Source organism: Crotalus tigris, unplaced genomic scaffold (genome assembly GCF_016545835.1).
Source record: "Crotalus tigris isolate CLP2741 ecotype Arizona unplaced genomic scaffold, ASM1654583v1 scf7180000017568.12009008, whole genome shotgun sequence".
NCBI classification, from domain to species: domain Eukaryota; kingdom Metazoa; phylum Chordata; class Lepidosauria; order Squamata; family Viperidae; genus Crotalus; species Crotalus tigris.
The window spans coordinates 9905457-9922922 of record NW_024096478.1 but is presented as its reverse complement, the minus strand read 5'-3'; the positions used below and the strand labels follow the sequence as shown (position 1 = coordinate 9922922).

The 17466-nt window shown below is 39.8% G+C and overlaps 1 protein-coding gene across 1 annotated transcript in view; it reads right to left on the bottom strand.

Moving 5' to 3' along the window:
- Window positions 1-11862, bottom strand: part of LOC120312515 (rho GTPase-activating protein 7-like) — a 109082-nt gene extending 97220 nt beyond the window's left edge. The window contains exon 1 of the mRNA XM_039353319.1: window positions 11618-11862. Coding sequence (XP_039209253.1) covers window positions 11618-11732 — 115 coding nt within the window. The 5' untranslated portion in view covers window positions 11733-11862. The remainder of the gene's footprint in view (window positions 1-11617) is intronic.
- Between the last annotated feature and the right edge of the window lie 5604 nt (window positions 11863-17466).

The following is a 17466-nucleotide window of genomic DNA, read 5'->3' as shown; positions in this document are numbered from 1 at the left end:
GAGGCAGCAGAGAACAGCCTCTCTGCAACCAGCGGGAGATTCATTGACGCAACCATTAAAAGATGCTTTGGGGGAAGATGAATGATTCCAGAAACATAAAAATGTCCTGTCAAAGGAAGGCTTAGCATGGAAGGGAAGTAAATTGTACGTCCCAGCCAGCCACAGAATCTTGGTCCCACAGAGAAATCATGATGCAAAACCTGCAGGACATTTTGGATTTATGAAAACCCTTCATTTGGTAAAAAGACAATTGTGGTGGCCACCAAAATGGTGGAAGTAAAACACAATTTCCTGGTTTTTCTCCTGGTATCTTAACCACTATACCAAACTGGCTCTTTTGTGGACTTATTCCAAAATGCCAACTTTCCATTGTTCCTTTTCTAAACAATACAGAACTTGTGTAAACAAGGCATCCATTGAATTTTTATTATTTAGCAGAGTGAATAACATTGTATTTCTGCCCAAGAAAGGAGTTTGGCTTTTAATATCCTCAGTCACACAGTTAGATCTTTTCCCCACCAGTATTACATATCTTTAAATCCCTTACGAGTAGGACATGGATGAACAGAAGTAAAAAAGAAAAGACCACCAAACTACTTCATAGGCAATACTGTGTGTATTGATGGGAAGGCTGAACAGCGTACTTGATCTAGTTTGCAACTCACAACCAGGTAGGAGAAGCTGCACGGATAACTAATGAAAAAGGCATCTGTGCTGTTTGTATGAGAAAAAACCGCTGCCTTTGTGTGGCTTTTCACAACCTTACCAATGTTGTACATAATGTTTTCTCTTCCAAGAAAAGTTAGTATCAGTTTCTCCACCAAAGACGCTGACAATCTCAGCTCCCTCTTCAATAGTAGGAAATAATACCTGTAGCTACTTTGCTGCCCCCCTCTGGCACAAACGTGACATACCGCAAGAGTTCTCTAGTCAACCCAGAAAACAAATTTTGGTGTGTGTCTTTCAAAGCCATCGCTCACTGAGAACTGACACCAGTACAGCTTCCTCAACTAAGCTGAATGTAGTACATTTAAGCAACAGTGTGGGAAATTATCAGATTCTGCACAGATATTGGTTTAAATATAGCTATTATATATATTGTCTAATACTTCTGATATCAAGTACTGTACCTTCCTTAGAGAATGCCCACTGGGCTATCTGCAGGTCCGAGGTCACCTGCAGAAATCTTCCCCAAATTTAAGTTTACAAGCATTAAAAAGCCCCATTGTATGCACGGCGGCTGCTTGCCATTTGGTTAGTTTGCAACAGAAGGCAAGTATTAGCTGAGGACTAGTCAGAGCTCTCTGAGCTAATAAGGCAAAACACTGCAAGAATGCATTTCTCAGGACATGAAGGGTCAGAGAAATAGATTTATTGCGGCAAAACTATGAAGCCCTTGCGAAAGAGTTCCAGCAGCTGCTATGAATCAAATGTGAGCTCTCTGTATGTCTAGCAATCAATGGTCAAATTTCTAGCACTTCTTCCTCCCACACAGTCCATGTAAAAGGGTTAGAAAGCAAATCCTTTTTTGGGCCAGAGATACAGTTTCCATCTGTTCCTCATTTTGGTAATAGCCTGATCTTCCATCAGGTTGTTTACTTTTGACAGTGTGAGAACTAACTTTTAGAGGACTGTTCATTGCTGGCTTTCCCGCTGGACAGTAAATAGTTTAAATTGCTGGTTTGCTGCAGCATTTCCTACAACAGTACCTAAGGAAGACGAGTTGTTCCTGAGCATGTGTACTCAGTCCCTACTCTTCCTGGTGTTGGAAGTCAGCACCCACCCACCCTCCTAGAGAAGGAAATATTGTAGGGGGGATATTAAAAAGGCAGAATATTATATTTCCCCAAAGTAATAATAGAAAAATCTTAGAAACCAGCCCCCAGTCTCCCTGCCCCAAGTAGAAACTCAGGAAATCACCTTTTAGAAATGCAGATTCAGTAATCTATTCAGAAAGACTGGGCCACCTATTCATAAGCAAAATGCCTTCAGCTATAGACCCAGAGAAATACTCCAAGGAACATAACCTTTAGGAGGATTAACCCACCACCATTAGAACAACAAAAGGGCACCCTGAGCCCCAAGTCAAAGTTCATTATATAGGAACAGGAAGAGCCTCAAATACAATGTCACAGGAACAACTCCAAACACAAAAGCCCAAGAAGGTATAAAAACCCACCCCTCCCAGCTCCATTTTGTCAGCCAGCCCAGAAACATATGCTGTGTCACTGAAGTTTCTGGTAACTCAGTAAACTGGACCTAAAGCAGTCTCCATTTTCTTATTCCTGGCTTGGACTGGACCTGAAGATTTTTCTTTCAACACTATACTATCCTGTTACTTCCCATCTCCTCAGAATGGAAGAGTAGCAGCCACATGAATTTCTGCTCTGTTTTAACGCTTTCATTACATGTGATATATTACTCTGCAGCCTGTTACTTGGAAGGAAAATTAAATGATAGGACTGGATTGTCATCTGAGATAATTTGTGGTAGAATCCTAAACTAAATGCTTGGAATTGGGTGGGATACATAAGGCTAGCATTTGAATATGTACTCAGAGAGAGAGAGTCATTCCAGTGAAGACAAATTGAGTTAAACAATAATTCATTAACCCACTGAAATGGAAAATGCTTGAACAGTTCCCTGGAAACCTACATAAAAATGGGTTGGCTTCTGCAGCACATTGTAACTGTTTTTACACATGTGCTCTTTGTACTGAACGAGTATCTATGTAGCTTGTTTCATGATCCAAAATAGCAACAAATACTAGGAATGGATATACCTAGGAAATTTTAAAAATTTAACTGTGCCTCAAAGTTTATAGCAGAAAATAAAACATAGTTGTGTTTGTATATGTATAAAGCTGAATTTGATTGTGTTGTAGAAATGCTATTTGTCACTTTATTAATCTAATCGTGCACTTTTATCCTAATATTTCCTATTGCACATTTCTTTTCCTAAACAATGCCTTTGCACTCGCCATGTCTGCAAAGACAGAAAACACACTATGTGTCACAGGGCACTGGCATTTTAAAGACTCCACTATGAAATTCAACATGAGAAGAAATTTGAAAAAAACTTGCCCAATGTTTTTCTTTTGAGCCCAATTAAAGCCAGATGTACTTCCAGGGAATATTTATTTTATTGTTAGATTTTTATCCCACCTTTATTACTTTATAAGTAACTCAAGGCAGCCATTTCCCCCACCGTAACAACCCTATGAAGTGGATTGGGCTGAGAGAGAGTAATTGGCCCAAAGTCAACCAGCCAACTTTTTCATCTAAGGCCAGACTAGAAATCACAGCCTCCTGGCTTCTAGGCCAGTACCTTAACCACTATACAAAACTGTCTGTCTTAAATATGGTTATTTTTTATTTTTGGGAGATGCAGTGATACAGTGATGGCTCTTGTGTGTTAAACCTTCTTGTTCAGTAAATACAGTAGTATCAAAACCATCCTCCTTGAACTATTTGCGATGAAGAGGATTCCAACATTAAATCAGCTTTAGCAGACTTTTCATTATAGCATTAAAAATCCAAGAGAATAGATATTGCTTAAATTTCCTGATGCGATACAGCATATAGCTATTTAAATAGACAGTGCTATAAGCTTATTATCTGGGTGTCATCTTGGACTCATAGTTCTTGCTTCAGGGGCAAATGGCAGCTATGGCCAAGGAAACCTTTACATAAATCCATCCAGATGTGCCCATTCCTGGAATGAGAAGTCCTTCATATGTCTAATCTTCTAGTCATCTCACAAATGGAATATTGAAGACTTGGAGCTGCTCTTGAAAATCATTTGTAAGGTACAGCAACTCTAGAATGTAGTGACATGAACAGTAATGGGCATGCCACAATATACAAGTGATACTATTGCTGTGTTGCCAGTTGCTTCTACGTCTATTTCAAGGTACCTGTGGCTTCCTTATAAAGCCATTTTTAATATAGTGTAGGGCCTGATTATTTGAGGGATCACCCAGCTCTGATTGTTCCCCCTGTCCAATAATATCTAGCAAAGTGGAAGCCTTGACTATCATGTATTCTGCCCTCTGGAATTGTATTCCCCAGAAATCTGTATATTTTCTACTATACAGGAATGATGTTCTGAAAGATGCTGAAAACATGGCTTTTCTCCCAGGGTGGTGGGAGAACACTTGCAAGATTTGGGTTTGTAAGATTTTGTCTTGTTTTGTATGACTTTTCTACTGTCCTAGCTTTTTTATTATTATTATGTCAAGCATCCAGAATTGGTTGGAATTGGGTTTCTTTAAATCTACATAATTTTTTAATATTAACTCCACCATCGTTCAATTCCCCCATGGTCTGGAGTTTTGCCTATAAAGGACCACAGGGAAGGCGCTCCAATCAAAGTCTTTCTGTGAGAGAGATGGAGGGAAGAGAAGTCCTACTTTCTTATTCTCTCTGCCCTTCCCAGTATCCATATTGAGTACCAGTGGAAGATGAATTACAAAAGAGCAAGAAACTATTCCTGTGCACTTAAGCCTTTGTGAAGGGATGTGATTTATGTAGTCTATAGGATTGTAATGAAAAAAGCCACCTCCTTATTTTCTCTCACTTTGCAGCAGGCTGATGGGAGTAAGCTCAGTCTTTCTTGCCTTGGTAGGTGAAATCATTGCACAGTTCTGTTATCAATAAAGGAGAATATTTGTAGCTCAGGGTTGAAATGGGGGGGGGGTCCTTGGCGCTTTTGGAAACGTTTCATTACCCAAATTAGGTAACATCATCAGTCTAGTAACATCATCAGTCTTGTGCTTTTTTTGTTAAAAAAAAAGACAAACCACCTTGCCTACCTTACAAGGTTTATCTTTGTAGTTGAAAAAAAACCCTTCAATTTTTAATGTATCTAAAAGACTAGGATTTTGTTCAAGGTAAGTTAATATTATTAATGTTACCATGCACTGTGTGGCTTTAAATTACAAGAAGGCATTTTATTAATCTTTTGGGACATTTACCATTGGCATACCCATTTAGTTTAATGAATGGAAATGTCAGCTTTCTATGTGGAATGAAATTGGCCCAATAAAACAAAATTTGGTTGCTTGTAAAAGATTGAATTATTTTTAAGAAGTTGTCAAACAAGGTGGAAAAATTTACATTTGGAGTTTAATATGGATATTGACTTGAAACAAATTAAAGTTGAAACTGTCAGTGAACAGACTACTTTTAATTTACCTTTAAGTTAAACCCAATTTAATAAATAGATCTGATTAAAGCTCATACTGTAGGTCTACCTTTATATCTGACCAATACATAATTAATATATATTATTACTAATAAAAATACTGCCAAATCACAAGACATTGGCTTTATTCTTATTCTTCCCCTCTACAGTTTGAATATAAAGTATAAAAGACTAGAAAGAGATTTTCATAGAGATCCCAGCCTTTGAACATGTCTCCCACTAAAATACTTTGGGACATTACCAATACAAATGTGTTGAATAAAATACATTTATAAGAAAAACAATTTCCCAAACTCCATTCCATTTGAACATGGGCAAGGCAGATAGACACAATTCTATTGGTAGTGATTTAGGGGGCAATGAATTTCTTTAACCACTACACAGTGTAAGTTAGAGAAGTGAATGGTAATTGTTATGGTGCGTTCTATGACAAAAAAAAAAAAAAGCCCTGATGTTACCTATTTTGGGTAATGATGCTAGTGGACATAAGGAAAGGAGAACAGGTTGCACCTCCTGCTATTGACAAAGATGACAGAGCTAAATTCCCATTTATTAGAGAGAACAAAAGAAAATGATAACTGATTTTTTTTTTATTTTAAGACACAAGTTGTTGTGAACTGCAACTCACTCAGGCCTTTTATTAAAACTTCTCTTAAGGGCTGATATTCTGATTTTTGTGCTGGCATAGACTAGTACAGTTCATCTCCCACAATGTTAGAGTTCTGGTGATGTTCTCTTACCAAGCAGTGGTTTTAGACAGATAGAGAATGAGTGAGGAGGAGCAGTTTCCTGCTCACCCTTAGAAAGAAGAAAAATGCCATGAAAAAGTAGCTAGGGGTTTTCTGGCAAGATCTCCCTCCACCCTGAGTTGAAGGAAAAGGAAGTGAGATCACTGTTTATCCTTTGATCGCTTCTTCTCTAATCAATGAGCTTCCTTTCCTGTAAAGCAGGAGTGATCGGGCTAAGCTCCATTTCTCAGTGACAGGCTTAACACCATGTGTATTTAGTCACACTTTCATTTTCAAAACAGGAAAAATACCAGCTGTAGGACACCTGCAAGAACAGCTTGCTTCCCAGCTGAGATGAACATAAAATGATGGCTACATCACTTAGTGAATGAACCATAAAACTCCTTTAAAAGAAAAAAATATTTATAAAATCAGTTCATGTAAGTTAGCTATTTCTTACTGTCATTAGGTCTGAAGCATTTATTTCTTTCATGCACAGAATGCTTTAGTTACAATCTGAAAATTCTGATTTCTCCCACTAGCTAAAGAAGAATGGTTACTTCACTTCAGATTAATTACAGCTGTCGTGGCAGAGATTATCTATACATTCTACCATCAAAGAAGGTTTTTCCACACTCTTTCTTGAAAACAAATGAAGCAATGTGTCACCATTACTCTATTTCAATCTCCAAATCAAATGCAGCTGAGACCCTCCTATGTGCTATTCTAGTATTGCTTCATGCTTAATTCATAATCTGAACACAAGAAAAATGTTATGAAGTTACTGAGCAAAGGTCATTGTTTCCATTTTACTTTGATTGAAATTGAGATTTCATGAGGAAAAAAAACCCTTATAATGGAGTCATTCACTTATTTTAAACATTTGTCCTTCTTTTGCATTCTCTATTCAGCCTTTTGTTTTACAAATGTATTTGGTTCAAGATGACCTCAGAACGTTGGGAAGATAGAAAACAAACTGACCGTAGCCAGTTAGAACAAAAGTCAGAACAAACTACTTTTGTTCAGGCAATTAGGAAGACAACACATACAAGAATCCATCTGTGACCTTCCCATGTTGATGGATAACATTCATCTGGATGTTAGTCTTCTGATGTTGAGAAGCCTGACTGTACAAGGTTCTGGAAAAGTATAATTCCATTTAGCCCTAGATGGTCATGTCAGGTCTTCTGAGGCATGCAGCAAAACATTCTTCATTACATCAGACCTTCCAGAAGATATATTCTTGCATCTCTGCATACATTCTTTTATGAAAGTTTTGAGGGTGGAAAGATGAAGACAGTATCTCCCCAAATGTAGGAGGTTTCATCGCCACCCCATAACAATTACCATTCACTTCTCTAACTTACACTGTATAGTGGTTAAAGAAATTCATTGCCCCCTAAATCACTACCAATAGAATTGTGTCTATCTGCCTTGCTCATGTTCAAATGGGGTGGAGTTTGGGAAATTGTTTTTCTTATAAATGTATTTTATTCAACACATTTGTATTGGTAATGTCCCAAAGTATTTTAGTGGGAGACACAGAGATTGCTGACCTACCAGACAATTTGGGGAGAGGAAAACATTATGTTTTGATACATACATATATATATATATATATATATATATATATATATATATATATATATATATATATATATATAAAGCTTTCGCCGTCATCTGCCGGCATCATCAGGGCTGGACCGTCAGGGTGTGAGAGAATCATTTTATAGGCAGGCCGGAGTCTGCACCCGGCTCCTCGATCTCGTCACTGGACCCAATTGGTTGAATTGTGCTCCGGTGGTTCATTTCTTTCTGTCCTTCCTAGCTGCGTGTGTATCCTCATCTACCTTCTTTTCTTTGGATTCTGAGGCAGGTGATGTAAACCCCTTGTCTCTTCGATTGCCTCTATCCCTCAATCCATTCCCCCTTTCGGGTTCGAGTGGTAGTTTGTATTTGTCCTTTTCCTTTCTCCAATCACGCTTCACCCAGTCACTTTCTCTATGAGTATCTTTCTTTTCATCCTTAATGCCCCTCCCTCATGCCCAACTGTCATTAGAATGGTCGTGCACAATGTTCCAGACTGGCTGGGGTGGCTCAATGGATTGTTTTTCTATGGGGGTGATCTCATGGTTATAATTATCTTTGGCCCGTCAGTGAGGTGTCAGGTCTAATGATCTCTCTCCATCTTTGTCTAACGTATCTCCTTGCACGCTAATTGGGATATCTCCAATGTTCGTGATGCAGGGGTTCTGGGCTTTAATTTCTATCGCTCTCTTAGTTTTTTGCAAGCGTGTTAACATTGCGGGGGTAGTGGGAATTCTCAATCGTTGTCCCTCCTCTTCTGAATTGCATCGAGTTGGTTGGGGGGGGTTGGCACATCTCCTATGGTTCTCTTATTGGATTTACTATCGGGCCAGTGGTAACAAGATGGGTGGTTGGTCGCACTCCATGATCTAAGTGCTAAGTGTGCCGGACAGAGGTCAATATGCCGGTTGATAGAGCTGCCATTGGATAGCCATGCTTCCTTAAGCAGTCGGCCTCCCTTAGTACTGTCACTTGCCAAGACGTCTACTTCATTAAAATTAAAGCGGTGGCACAATTCCGCCATATGAGTCCATATCTGGGAGTGCTGTTCGCCCCTTTTCACAGCTAGTCTGTGTTCGTGGACCCTGGTCTTCACTCGTTTGGAAGTCTCCCCAACATAATTGCACGGACAGTCCATACATTCGATCTTATATATGGCTGCCGATCTCTCCATGTTGGGGAGCGGGTCCTTGGGGCGCATAATGGCTGCCCGTAGCGTTTGGCTGGGTCTATGTGCTACTTGTATATTATATGGCGCCAAAATTCTCGCCGTAGCCTCTGATACATTGCAGATGTAGGAAACCACCTCTTCCAAGTGTGTAAGCGCAATGGGTACCCGGCAAGATTCATCAACCGGTTTAGTATACCATCTGAACCCCGGAGTAACCCCACACCTAATGAGTTGACACCACAGACAACACGTATTACCCTCCCCTACATCTGCAATGTATCAGAGGCTACGGCGAGAATTTTGGCGCCATATAATAGCACTCCCTCCAGATGAGTCCTTTTCAAAAACTTGAGATGTTTCAGTTTCCTCGCTGCAGAGTTACAAGCTTGAAATTGCAGCCAATCCCTAGCCTCCCTCTAATGTCTCTCTTCCAGATCATTGGATGGATGGAGATAGATATAGATGATAGATAGATAGATAGATAGATAGATAGATAGATAGATAGTGGCAGGGAGACAGATGCTAGAGTAAGGCTGCTAAAGGAATATAATATTAAAAAATAAATTGCTATTGTCTTGTACAGATCCAAAAGACCATTGGTCAACACTGTTCTACCCAACCCTTTATGAAGTCAACAGCAGAATGGCAACAGATGTTTTCTGGGGAATCAGAGGGAAAAGGGCAAAAGTTGTGTCCTGAAATGACCGAGTATGAAATAACCTGTCCAGCCTATTATTGGTCATTCAACCTCACCTCCAACAAAATGGGTGGCCAAGTGTAACATATTCCACATGTCGTGTGGCTGATGGTGGATACTTTTGACTTTAAAGGGAAAAGAATTTAACAGAGGTACCACTAGAAAAAAATTAAATCTGTCTCACTAATTGAGTAAGAATGAAATGATAGCATCTTAAGGACGTGGCAGAAAAAGAGGACATCGCAATGAATGCTTTTGCCATTGCTAGATGAAAGGGGGACAAGGTCCTGCATTCTGGATTATACGTCTTTTTTGAATTTTTGCCAAATAAAATATTCCTTTACAAAAAAATCTAGTTTTAAGGTATTTTTATTTTTATTGATGCAAGTAGATGTGTGCAGTGTGGGGCTCAGGTTTCAGAGTCTTGGCAACAGGAAAGGTTTCTTCCACAGAACATTTGATCGCTTTCACTTTTACTTTCCTGCCCTCATCTTTATCCCAGTTTACAGAATACAACCAAATCTAGGAAGTTCAAGGCCACATAGAGGATTTCTCAATGTTACTCTATCTTCTATCACCCTTGCTTGTTCTTCCTGCCATTTGTGAGTCCTGCCCTATCCCATCCCTTAGGGCATTCCCTTGACAGATAAAGAGAAAGCAGATCCAGAAAGTAGAATAAGCTTTACAGAAGTTGAATAAACATTCTGCTGCTTTAATCCATTCTGAATCTCTGACTTCTTTGTCTTAGAACTGCATCCTGAGCTCCTTATTATTATTATCAACACGAAAATCTTATCCTCTTCCTATATGCAAGCCTCTGCTTAAAAGATGCTAACTTACAAATGAATAAATAAACTCCAGGGGAATGAATACACAATATCAAGAATGAGTGTCCTACTACACTAAGAAGCCAACTGGTCCACATAAGCAGCCAACTCAAAAGTTCTCATGTTAGATTTTAGATAATTATTAATAGTTTTAATTATATTATTATTTTTGTTTTTAATTTGTCAATATTTGCTTTGAAAAGGAGTTAAAGTGTGTTATGGTTTTGATTGATAGTATAGTTGGTTAATGTTAGTTAGATTATGTTTGTTTACTTGTTACCCTGTAATCAGCTCTGGGAAGTGGGGGAGGGTGGGAGGGGGTGGGAGGGGTTTATATTGTATTAAATTTGTAAAACTTTTAATAAAAAAAGTTCTCATGTTCACTTGAATGTGGTAACACAGTCATATCAAGAAGTGAAGTAACTAAGAGACCCTCTTAAGTGAAGAGATGGGCACACACATAGTCCTGCTTCTCTTACCTGTGAAGTAGAATCTTGTTCAGACTGAATGGAACCACCTGAAAGTAAACATTGAAGCTGCCAAGTTACATTCCTATATCTCAGCAAAATTGGAAAGGACCAAGAGCTGACATTTAAGCTAGGACAAGCTCAACACTTTTGCCAGCGTTAGCATAGAAACTTATTTTTTCTTTTGAAGATTGGAACATTGCCTCCAATAGATCCATAAGTAAAAGTTACACAAGCTCAGGCTAAAAAAGCCAAAATGTCATGGGAACAGTATTCTCTAGGAGCAATACTTCATTTAGAATACATTTCTCAAATATTTACTTGGTAGTACCAGATTTCCCCACTGAGTGTCAGAGTATCAAAACAATCATCTTCTCATGATCACACCATCATTTAGAATTAGTTGGTTTTTCCATATGTACTTTGATTGATGCTAGAAGACTACAGTATAATATATCAATGCAAATATATAATGTATATATTTTTTTTAAAAAAAATCCAAGTATCTTAACTTTACATATGGGCTTTACGTAGTAGCTATTTACGGTTGCCAGATTGCAAAGTGGCATTGAGGGAACAGAACTACTGGGGAATTTTGCAACTCCCTGTTCCACACAGATTCCATATTCCATCATGTCCTGTATTGCATATTTTGTTTGACACATCCCAGCACATGAAGCTTGCTTTGTGTCAATGTTAAGAAGAAAATAGGCCATGTCAAGTAGCTTTTGATACTCGGCAGGTACTTTGGGACCAGATAATCTGCATTTCCTGTTCTGCAACACCTAGGGGTCATATGGGAATCCAAGCTTCCCCCCAAACAATCAGGTTTTGGCTCGACAGTGCATGCAATGGCGCATGTAAGGGATCTGTTAAGCAAAGCAGGATTTGCCCTGCATTGGAACTTTATAAATAGAAGAGCTCAGGCAACTGACCTGATAAACGCTTTTCTCGTGCACTCTTCCAAAAGATATCCCAGGCTTTGCTGGTGGAGACCCTGATGTGCTCACTGAAGGACCTCCTCAAGTGAGATTTCTCTGGATATGCCATCCTCCCTCTTCAGTCCACAGGGACACAGCCAGCCATTAAGATCCAACTAAGCAAAAGTTTGCCATCACTGCCAGTGCCGTCCTGTCAGCTTTCTCCTTTTAGATCAGACAGAAGAAAAAGTTGCTCTGGAAGAAAGTCTGCATGTAATTTGTTAACACCCCTCAGAGGCTGGGGGTGGGGTGGGGAATGGAGGGTGGGGGAGAATCAGGAGGAGGAGGAAACTCCTTCCAAACAATCTGGGGTCAGGCTGAAAAGGAAATAGCAACCCAATAGAGAGTCTCTTCCCCCCCCCTCCTTCAACTCTGAGCACAGCTTTGCATCTCAGCTGCCACATTTTATAAACATGTTCATTGCTCTGCTGTGCAAATAAAAAGCATTAGGCAACCACACAATAACATGTCAGGCAGCACTCTGTACCACTTCCAGGGTTTGCTGATTTAACACCATGTGAAAAACTAGCTTCCTCATTTTCCAGTTCTCTGACTGTTCTGCAGTTCTTTTATGTGTGAGAATAGCAGCCCTGGGGAGAGACCAAAGAGCCTATCTGAGCCAGCATCCTGTTTCTCACCATGGCTATCCAGATGTATCCAGATGTGTCCATATGGACAGCAGAGCATGGCAATCACAATTCCTTCTTTCTGGTCTAACACATATAGTTATCCTTCAACTGGAATTTATCAAGACTGTACTTTGCCTTAACTTGAAGGATTCATTCATTACATGTGCCAAGGTCTATTAAAGTGCAGAGATATCACACAGGTAGTCCTCAATTTACAACCACAATTGGGGCCAGAATTTCTGTCACTAAACAATGTGGCTGTCCAAAATAGCCAACACAATTCTAGGTTCAATTAGCAGACGGATAGAATCAAGACCATGTGAGGTGTTAATACCACTTTATAATGCCTTGCATTTGGAATACTGCATCCAGTTTTGGTCACCACAATGTAAAAAGGATGTTGAGACTCTAGAAAGAGTGCAGAGAAGAGCAACAAAGACGATCAGGGAATTGGAGGCTAAAACATATAAGGAATGATTGCAGGAATTGGATATGTGTAGTTTAATGAAGAGAAAGACTAGGGGTGACATGATAGAAGTCTTTCAATATCTCAGGGGTTGCCACAAAGAAGAGGGAGTCAAGCTATTCTCAAAAGCAGCTGAAGGCAGGACAAGAAGCAATGGATGGAAACTAACCAGGGAGAGAAGCAACGTAGAACTAAGAAGAAATTTCCTGACAGAACAATTTGCCTCCAGATGTTGTGAGTTCTCCAACACGGGAAATTTTTAAGACGAGATTGGATAACCATTTGTCTGAAATGGTATAGGGTTTCCTGTCTGAGCAGGGGGTTGGACTAGAAGACCTCCAAGGTCCCTTCCAACTCTGTTATTCTATTCTGTTCTTGATTGTTAAATGAGTTATGACCAATTTTATGACCATTTTTGCTATGGGTATCAAGTGAATCACTGGAGTCGTTAAGTGAATCAAGTGGTTGTTAAGCAAAGCCACCTTCCCCTATTGACTTTGCTTCTTGGAAGCTGGCTGGGAATCATATGACCTCACAATGCTGCAATTGCCATAAATACATGCCAGTTGCCAAGTCCCCGAATTTGAATCACATGGCTGTGGGAAATGATGTGACGGTCATAAGTACGAGGACTGGTCATAAGTCACATTTTTTCAGTACCTGTCATGGCCCCATCAGAGTCCAGGTCAGAGGAGGAGGAGTTGGAACTGGGAACGTCCAATAGGAATGGCACTCTCCCTTGGCATGTTTGGAGAGGCCAGGGGTTGAGGATGATGCTGTCCTGGACCCTTCAGGCATTGGAGGAGGTGGTCAACTGGATGGAGAGCTGCCTGCCTGCAGAGACATAGGGGAGGATCAGCTGCTGAAAGGCAGTGGTGCTGATAAGCAGCCAAACTCCTCTGATGAGGAACAGCTGCCTCCTCCACTGATCCAAGGACAAGGAGAGCAGAGCGTAGACAAGCCCAGAGAAAGGCTGCAAGGCTACTCAGGAGAAAATTTCCCCACTCTCTTCACAAGGAACACCTGGGATGAAGTAACTTAAGGAGAAGCCATGGGGAGTTAGTTTTTGCCAGAAACAAATGTTTATTTTAGATTACAGTCCCCCAGCTTTGACTGGTACCTTTTTGCCTTGCTTTGAGGACTACTATTTGTCTTACCCTAGCCCCTGTGGACTGTATCTTCAGAACTGCCTTTGCCTTGTACTCTATCTTTGCTTTGAGGACCCTTGCCCTTTGCTTTACTTTACCTTCAGAACTGCCTTTGCCTTGTACCCTGTCTTTGCCCTGAGGACTGCCATTTGTTTTATGCCTGGACTTCGCCTTGTGGACTTTCCTGGTAATACCTGGGCTGTTGTTTGAGGGGGGGTGTTACCTTCAGGGTAACATGGGATGGAGCCTTACTGGTCATTGGAGGGCCAGTTATTGATCACTTCTTGAGGGCAATAAAGGACTCTCTAAAGGCCTGCCTTGCCTTGACCACCTTACAACATTGTAACTTTGAATGGTTGCTAAATGAATGTATGTCAAGGACTACTTGTATGGTGTGTGTGTGCGTGTGTGTGTGTGTGTGTATTCTCAAGACTTTATCTGGCGTTACATATGACTGTGAAAGCTTGACCATCAGAAAGGATGAACAAATCATAAAAACTAGAATCACCAGATTAGATTATTGGCATATTCACTGTACTACTATACTGCAAAAAATTGAAATTATTGCACAAATGTATCACTTTCTGAATGGCCAATAGAGAGTGACAATTTATGTTTCCATTTACCGTGCTGTAGGTAATTCTCCATCACCTATTGATTACACAAATCAACCTTGACACTCTCAATGAAAATAGAGTGAATTAAAATTGTTCAATACTGAATAGATGAAGGTGAAATTGGTTCTTCTTTGGGAGAAAACTGGTCAAGAAGGTTTAGGAGCAGTTGGAGAATTCAAGAACAGTTATGATCATTGCACACTGAGACCTGATGAGGAAAAATATAGTTATTGTCTAATTGCAATTATTTAGACAGTTTAGTGTGAGATTATTATTGTAGCCTGAAAGGAAAACTAAGCACACCATGTTGTATAACTACAAGGTAGATCAGGGGTGTCAAACTTGCAACGTCAATGGGGTGGGTGCGGTTTCGCCATGATGCATCCGGCTCGTGGGCTGGCAGTTTGACACCCCTGAGGTAGATGAATCCATTTCCACATAACTGGAAAACTGATAACTTAAATAGTGACAATAAGTTAAGTGGGTGTGTGTGTGTTTAAATTTTGTGGTAGCAGGAAAAAATATCTGCCCAGTTCCATAAGCACATATTCTCATGGCTAAAGGATTCAACACATAAAAGATCAATACTTTCTTCAGTCCAATGAAGTCTTAGGTTTCAAAATGTCTTTTTTTAATAATTTGACTCTCAGTTTCATATATTGAACGCATAGGAACTTTTCAACTTGAATGAATTATATTATCTCACTTTGACTGATAATTCAAGGGGTGATAGTGGGATTTTGGCAATCATATGTATCATGACAGCAGACATGTAGGCACAATTCCTCCCATATATATCTAAAAAAAATTTTTTGGGGAGAAGACTATTTTGATATGAGAGATGAGAACATTTAAAAAAAACATTCTGTTCCCTTTTGACAATTAGAAACAATTTTTTTCTCACACTTGAAAAGATAACAATACTACCAAGTATTCCCTTGCATTGCTTGAACCCACAAAATACTCAATATTGAATAGAGACAGACAACTTCTTCAGATTAGCACGTTAGTGGTATTATTCCTTGCCATCCTTCTAAAGGTAAAGGTAAAGCTTTCCCCTGTCCAGCTGAATCTGATTCTAGGGGGTGGTGCTTATCTTTGTTTCTTAGCTAAGGGAACCAGCATTGTCTGAAGATATTTCCATGGTCCTGACTATATGCCGAGATGCATAGAATGCTGTTACATTCCCCCCCCCCATCCCAAAGTGGTACCTGTTTATTCACAATTGCATGTTTTCAAATTGCTAAGTTCATGGGAGATGGGGCAAGTAATGGGAGCTCACCCCATCACCCCATCAGACCTGGGCTGTCAGCTTTCCAGCTGACAAGCTCAGCATCTTTAACCACTGAGCCATCACACTCCTGCCATCCTTCTATCTAACTTCAAGATGCTATTCAGAATCCAGAAGCGGCCATAGACTAGTTGCCAGTAATAATCTCTTTAGCTAATCAAAGTTTATTATACCCACAACAATATTTATACCTTTTAATTTATTCCCCCCCCAAAAAAAATTTAGCATTATTTTGGTGGCTTACACTAACACTTTTATGGCTGACAAGGAAAAGACCATTGCAACAGTTTGTCTTCTTCTTTCCATTAAGCTCCTTGTCTTCAAGCAAGTATTCTTTTCACCATTTCTTTCTTTTTTCCCCTTCTGATCTTAAGGGAAATTGCAGAACGTTCCCAGCCTCAAGAATCTGTCCAACATACCAGCAAAATTTAGGATGCAAAACTGAAGAAATCCAGGTTCAAATTTCAATTAAAAATGATTAATGGGTGACTTTGGTCTAGTCATTATTTCTCTATTAAACCTACTTCATACCAGATAGTTATGGGTATAAAATATGAATAACTACATACTGTATTTCACTTTGGTTCCTGGCTGGTTTAATTACCTACTGAATTGCCCTAAGAACAAATCAAAGATGTGGAGGTGCTTTGCACCTGTGACTTGTCAGGCTATTTCTTAGTGAACATCTAGCACAGTGGTTCTCAGCCTATGGGTTGGGACCCCATTTGGGGTCGAACGACCATTTCATGGGGGTCACCAAACCATGCTGTCCACCATTTTGTTCCCTTTTCCCTAGCTGTTCACTCCCTCTTATTGGTGGCCACACCCACTTGGGGGTCACCACAACATGGGGAACTGTATTATGGGGTCACGGCATTAGAAAGGTTGAGAACCACTGATCTAGCACTTTCTAAAAGAGAACTAAATCTGAGTCCAGAATTAGCCTGGAGTAGCATATGGTAAAGTGGGAGAGAGGGACTAATAACAAGCTAGCTTTGTCCTTGAGTAGTGCTGAAAGAAATGGTATTAGTGCCATGTCCAGTAGCATCCAGAAACAGCCCATGAATTAGGCAAAACAGCACTGCCTCCACATCTATAGGCAATTTAGCTATAAAATCCTGCACAATTTTGGGATAGCATTACTGCTGTTCTAGAATTATTGGCTGAGGCACTGATCTATTTTTTTCTCTGTCTTCCAAGGCACAGTTAATGCCAGGGCCCTTTCAGTAGTGACACCAAGGCTGCAGGATATTTTTCACCAGGAATTTTTTTGGTCAGTCTTTTTTAGCCTTCTCAGAGAAGCACCCACTGAAGTTTGGGAGAAATTTTTCTGTTCTAACAAGGGTATTTCAAGAAAAATAGTATATGCTACATATTAGGAAAAATAGTGCAACAAGAGGAGCTGTTTGGCAAAACAGACTGTCTTGGGCAGCACTACCTACACCTTTGTTATCAATTTATCATAGATTGAAAGTCTATGGATGCCATGGGATTCAATTTTTTGCATCAGCAATTCATTACATCAGACAACTTTAGCGATACTTTCAGGTTTATGAGTACCAGATTCCAATTTTCATCAGTCTCAGTTTGTACTCAATGATCTGGGGTACAGGAGCTGTAATAAAACAACATGTGATTGTTTGCCCCTGCATT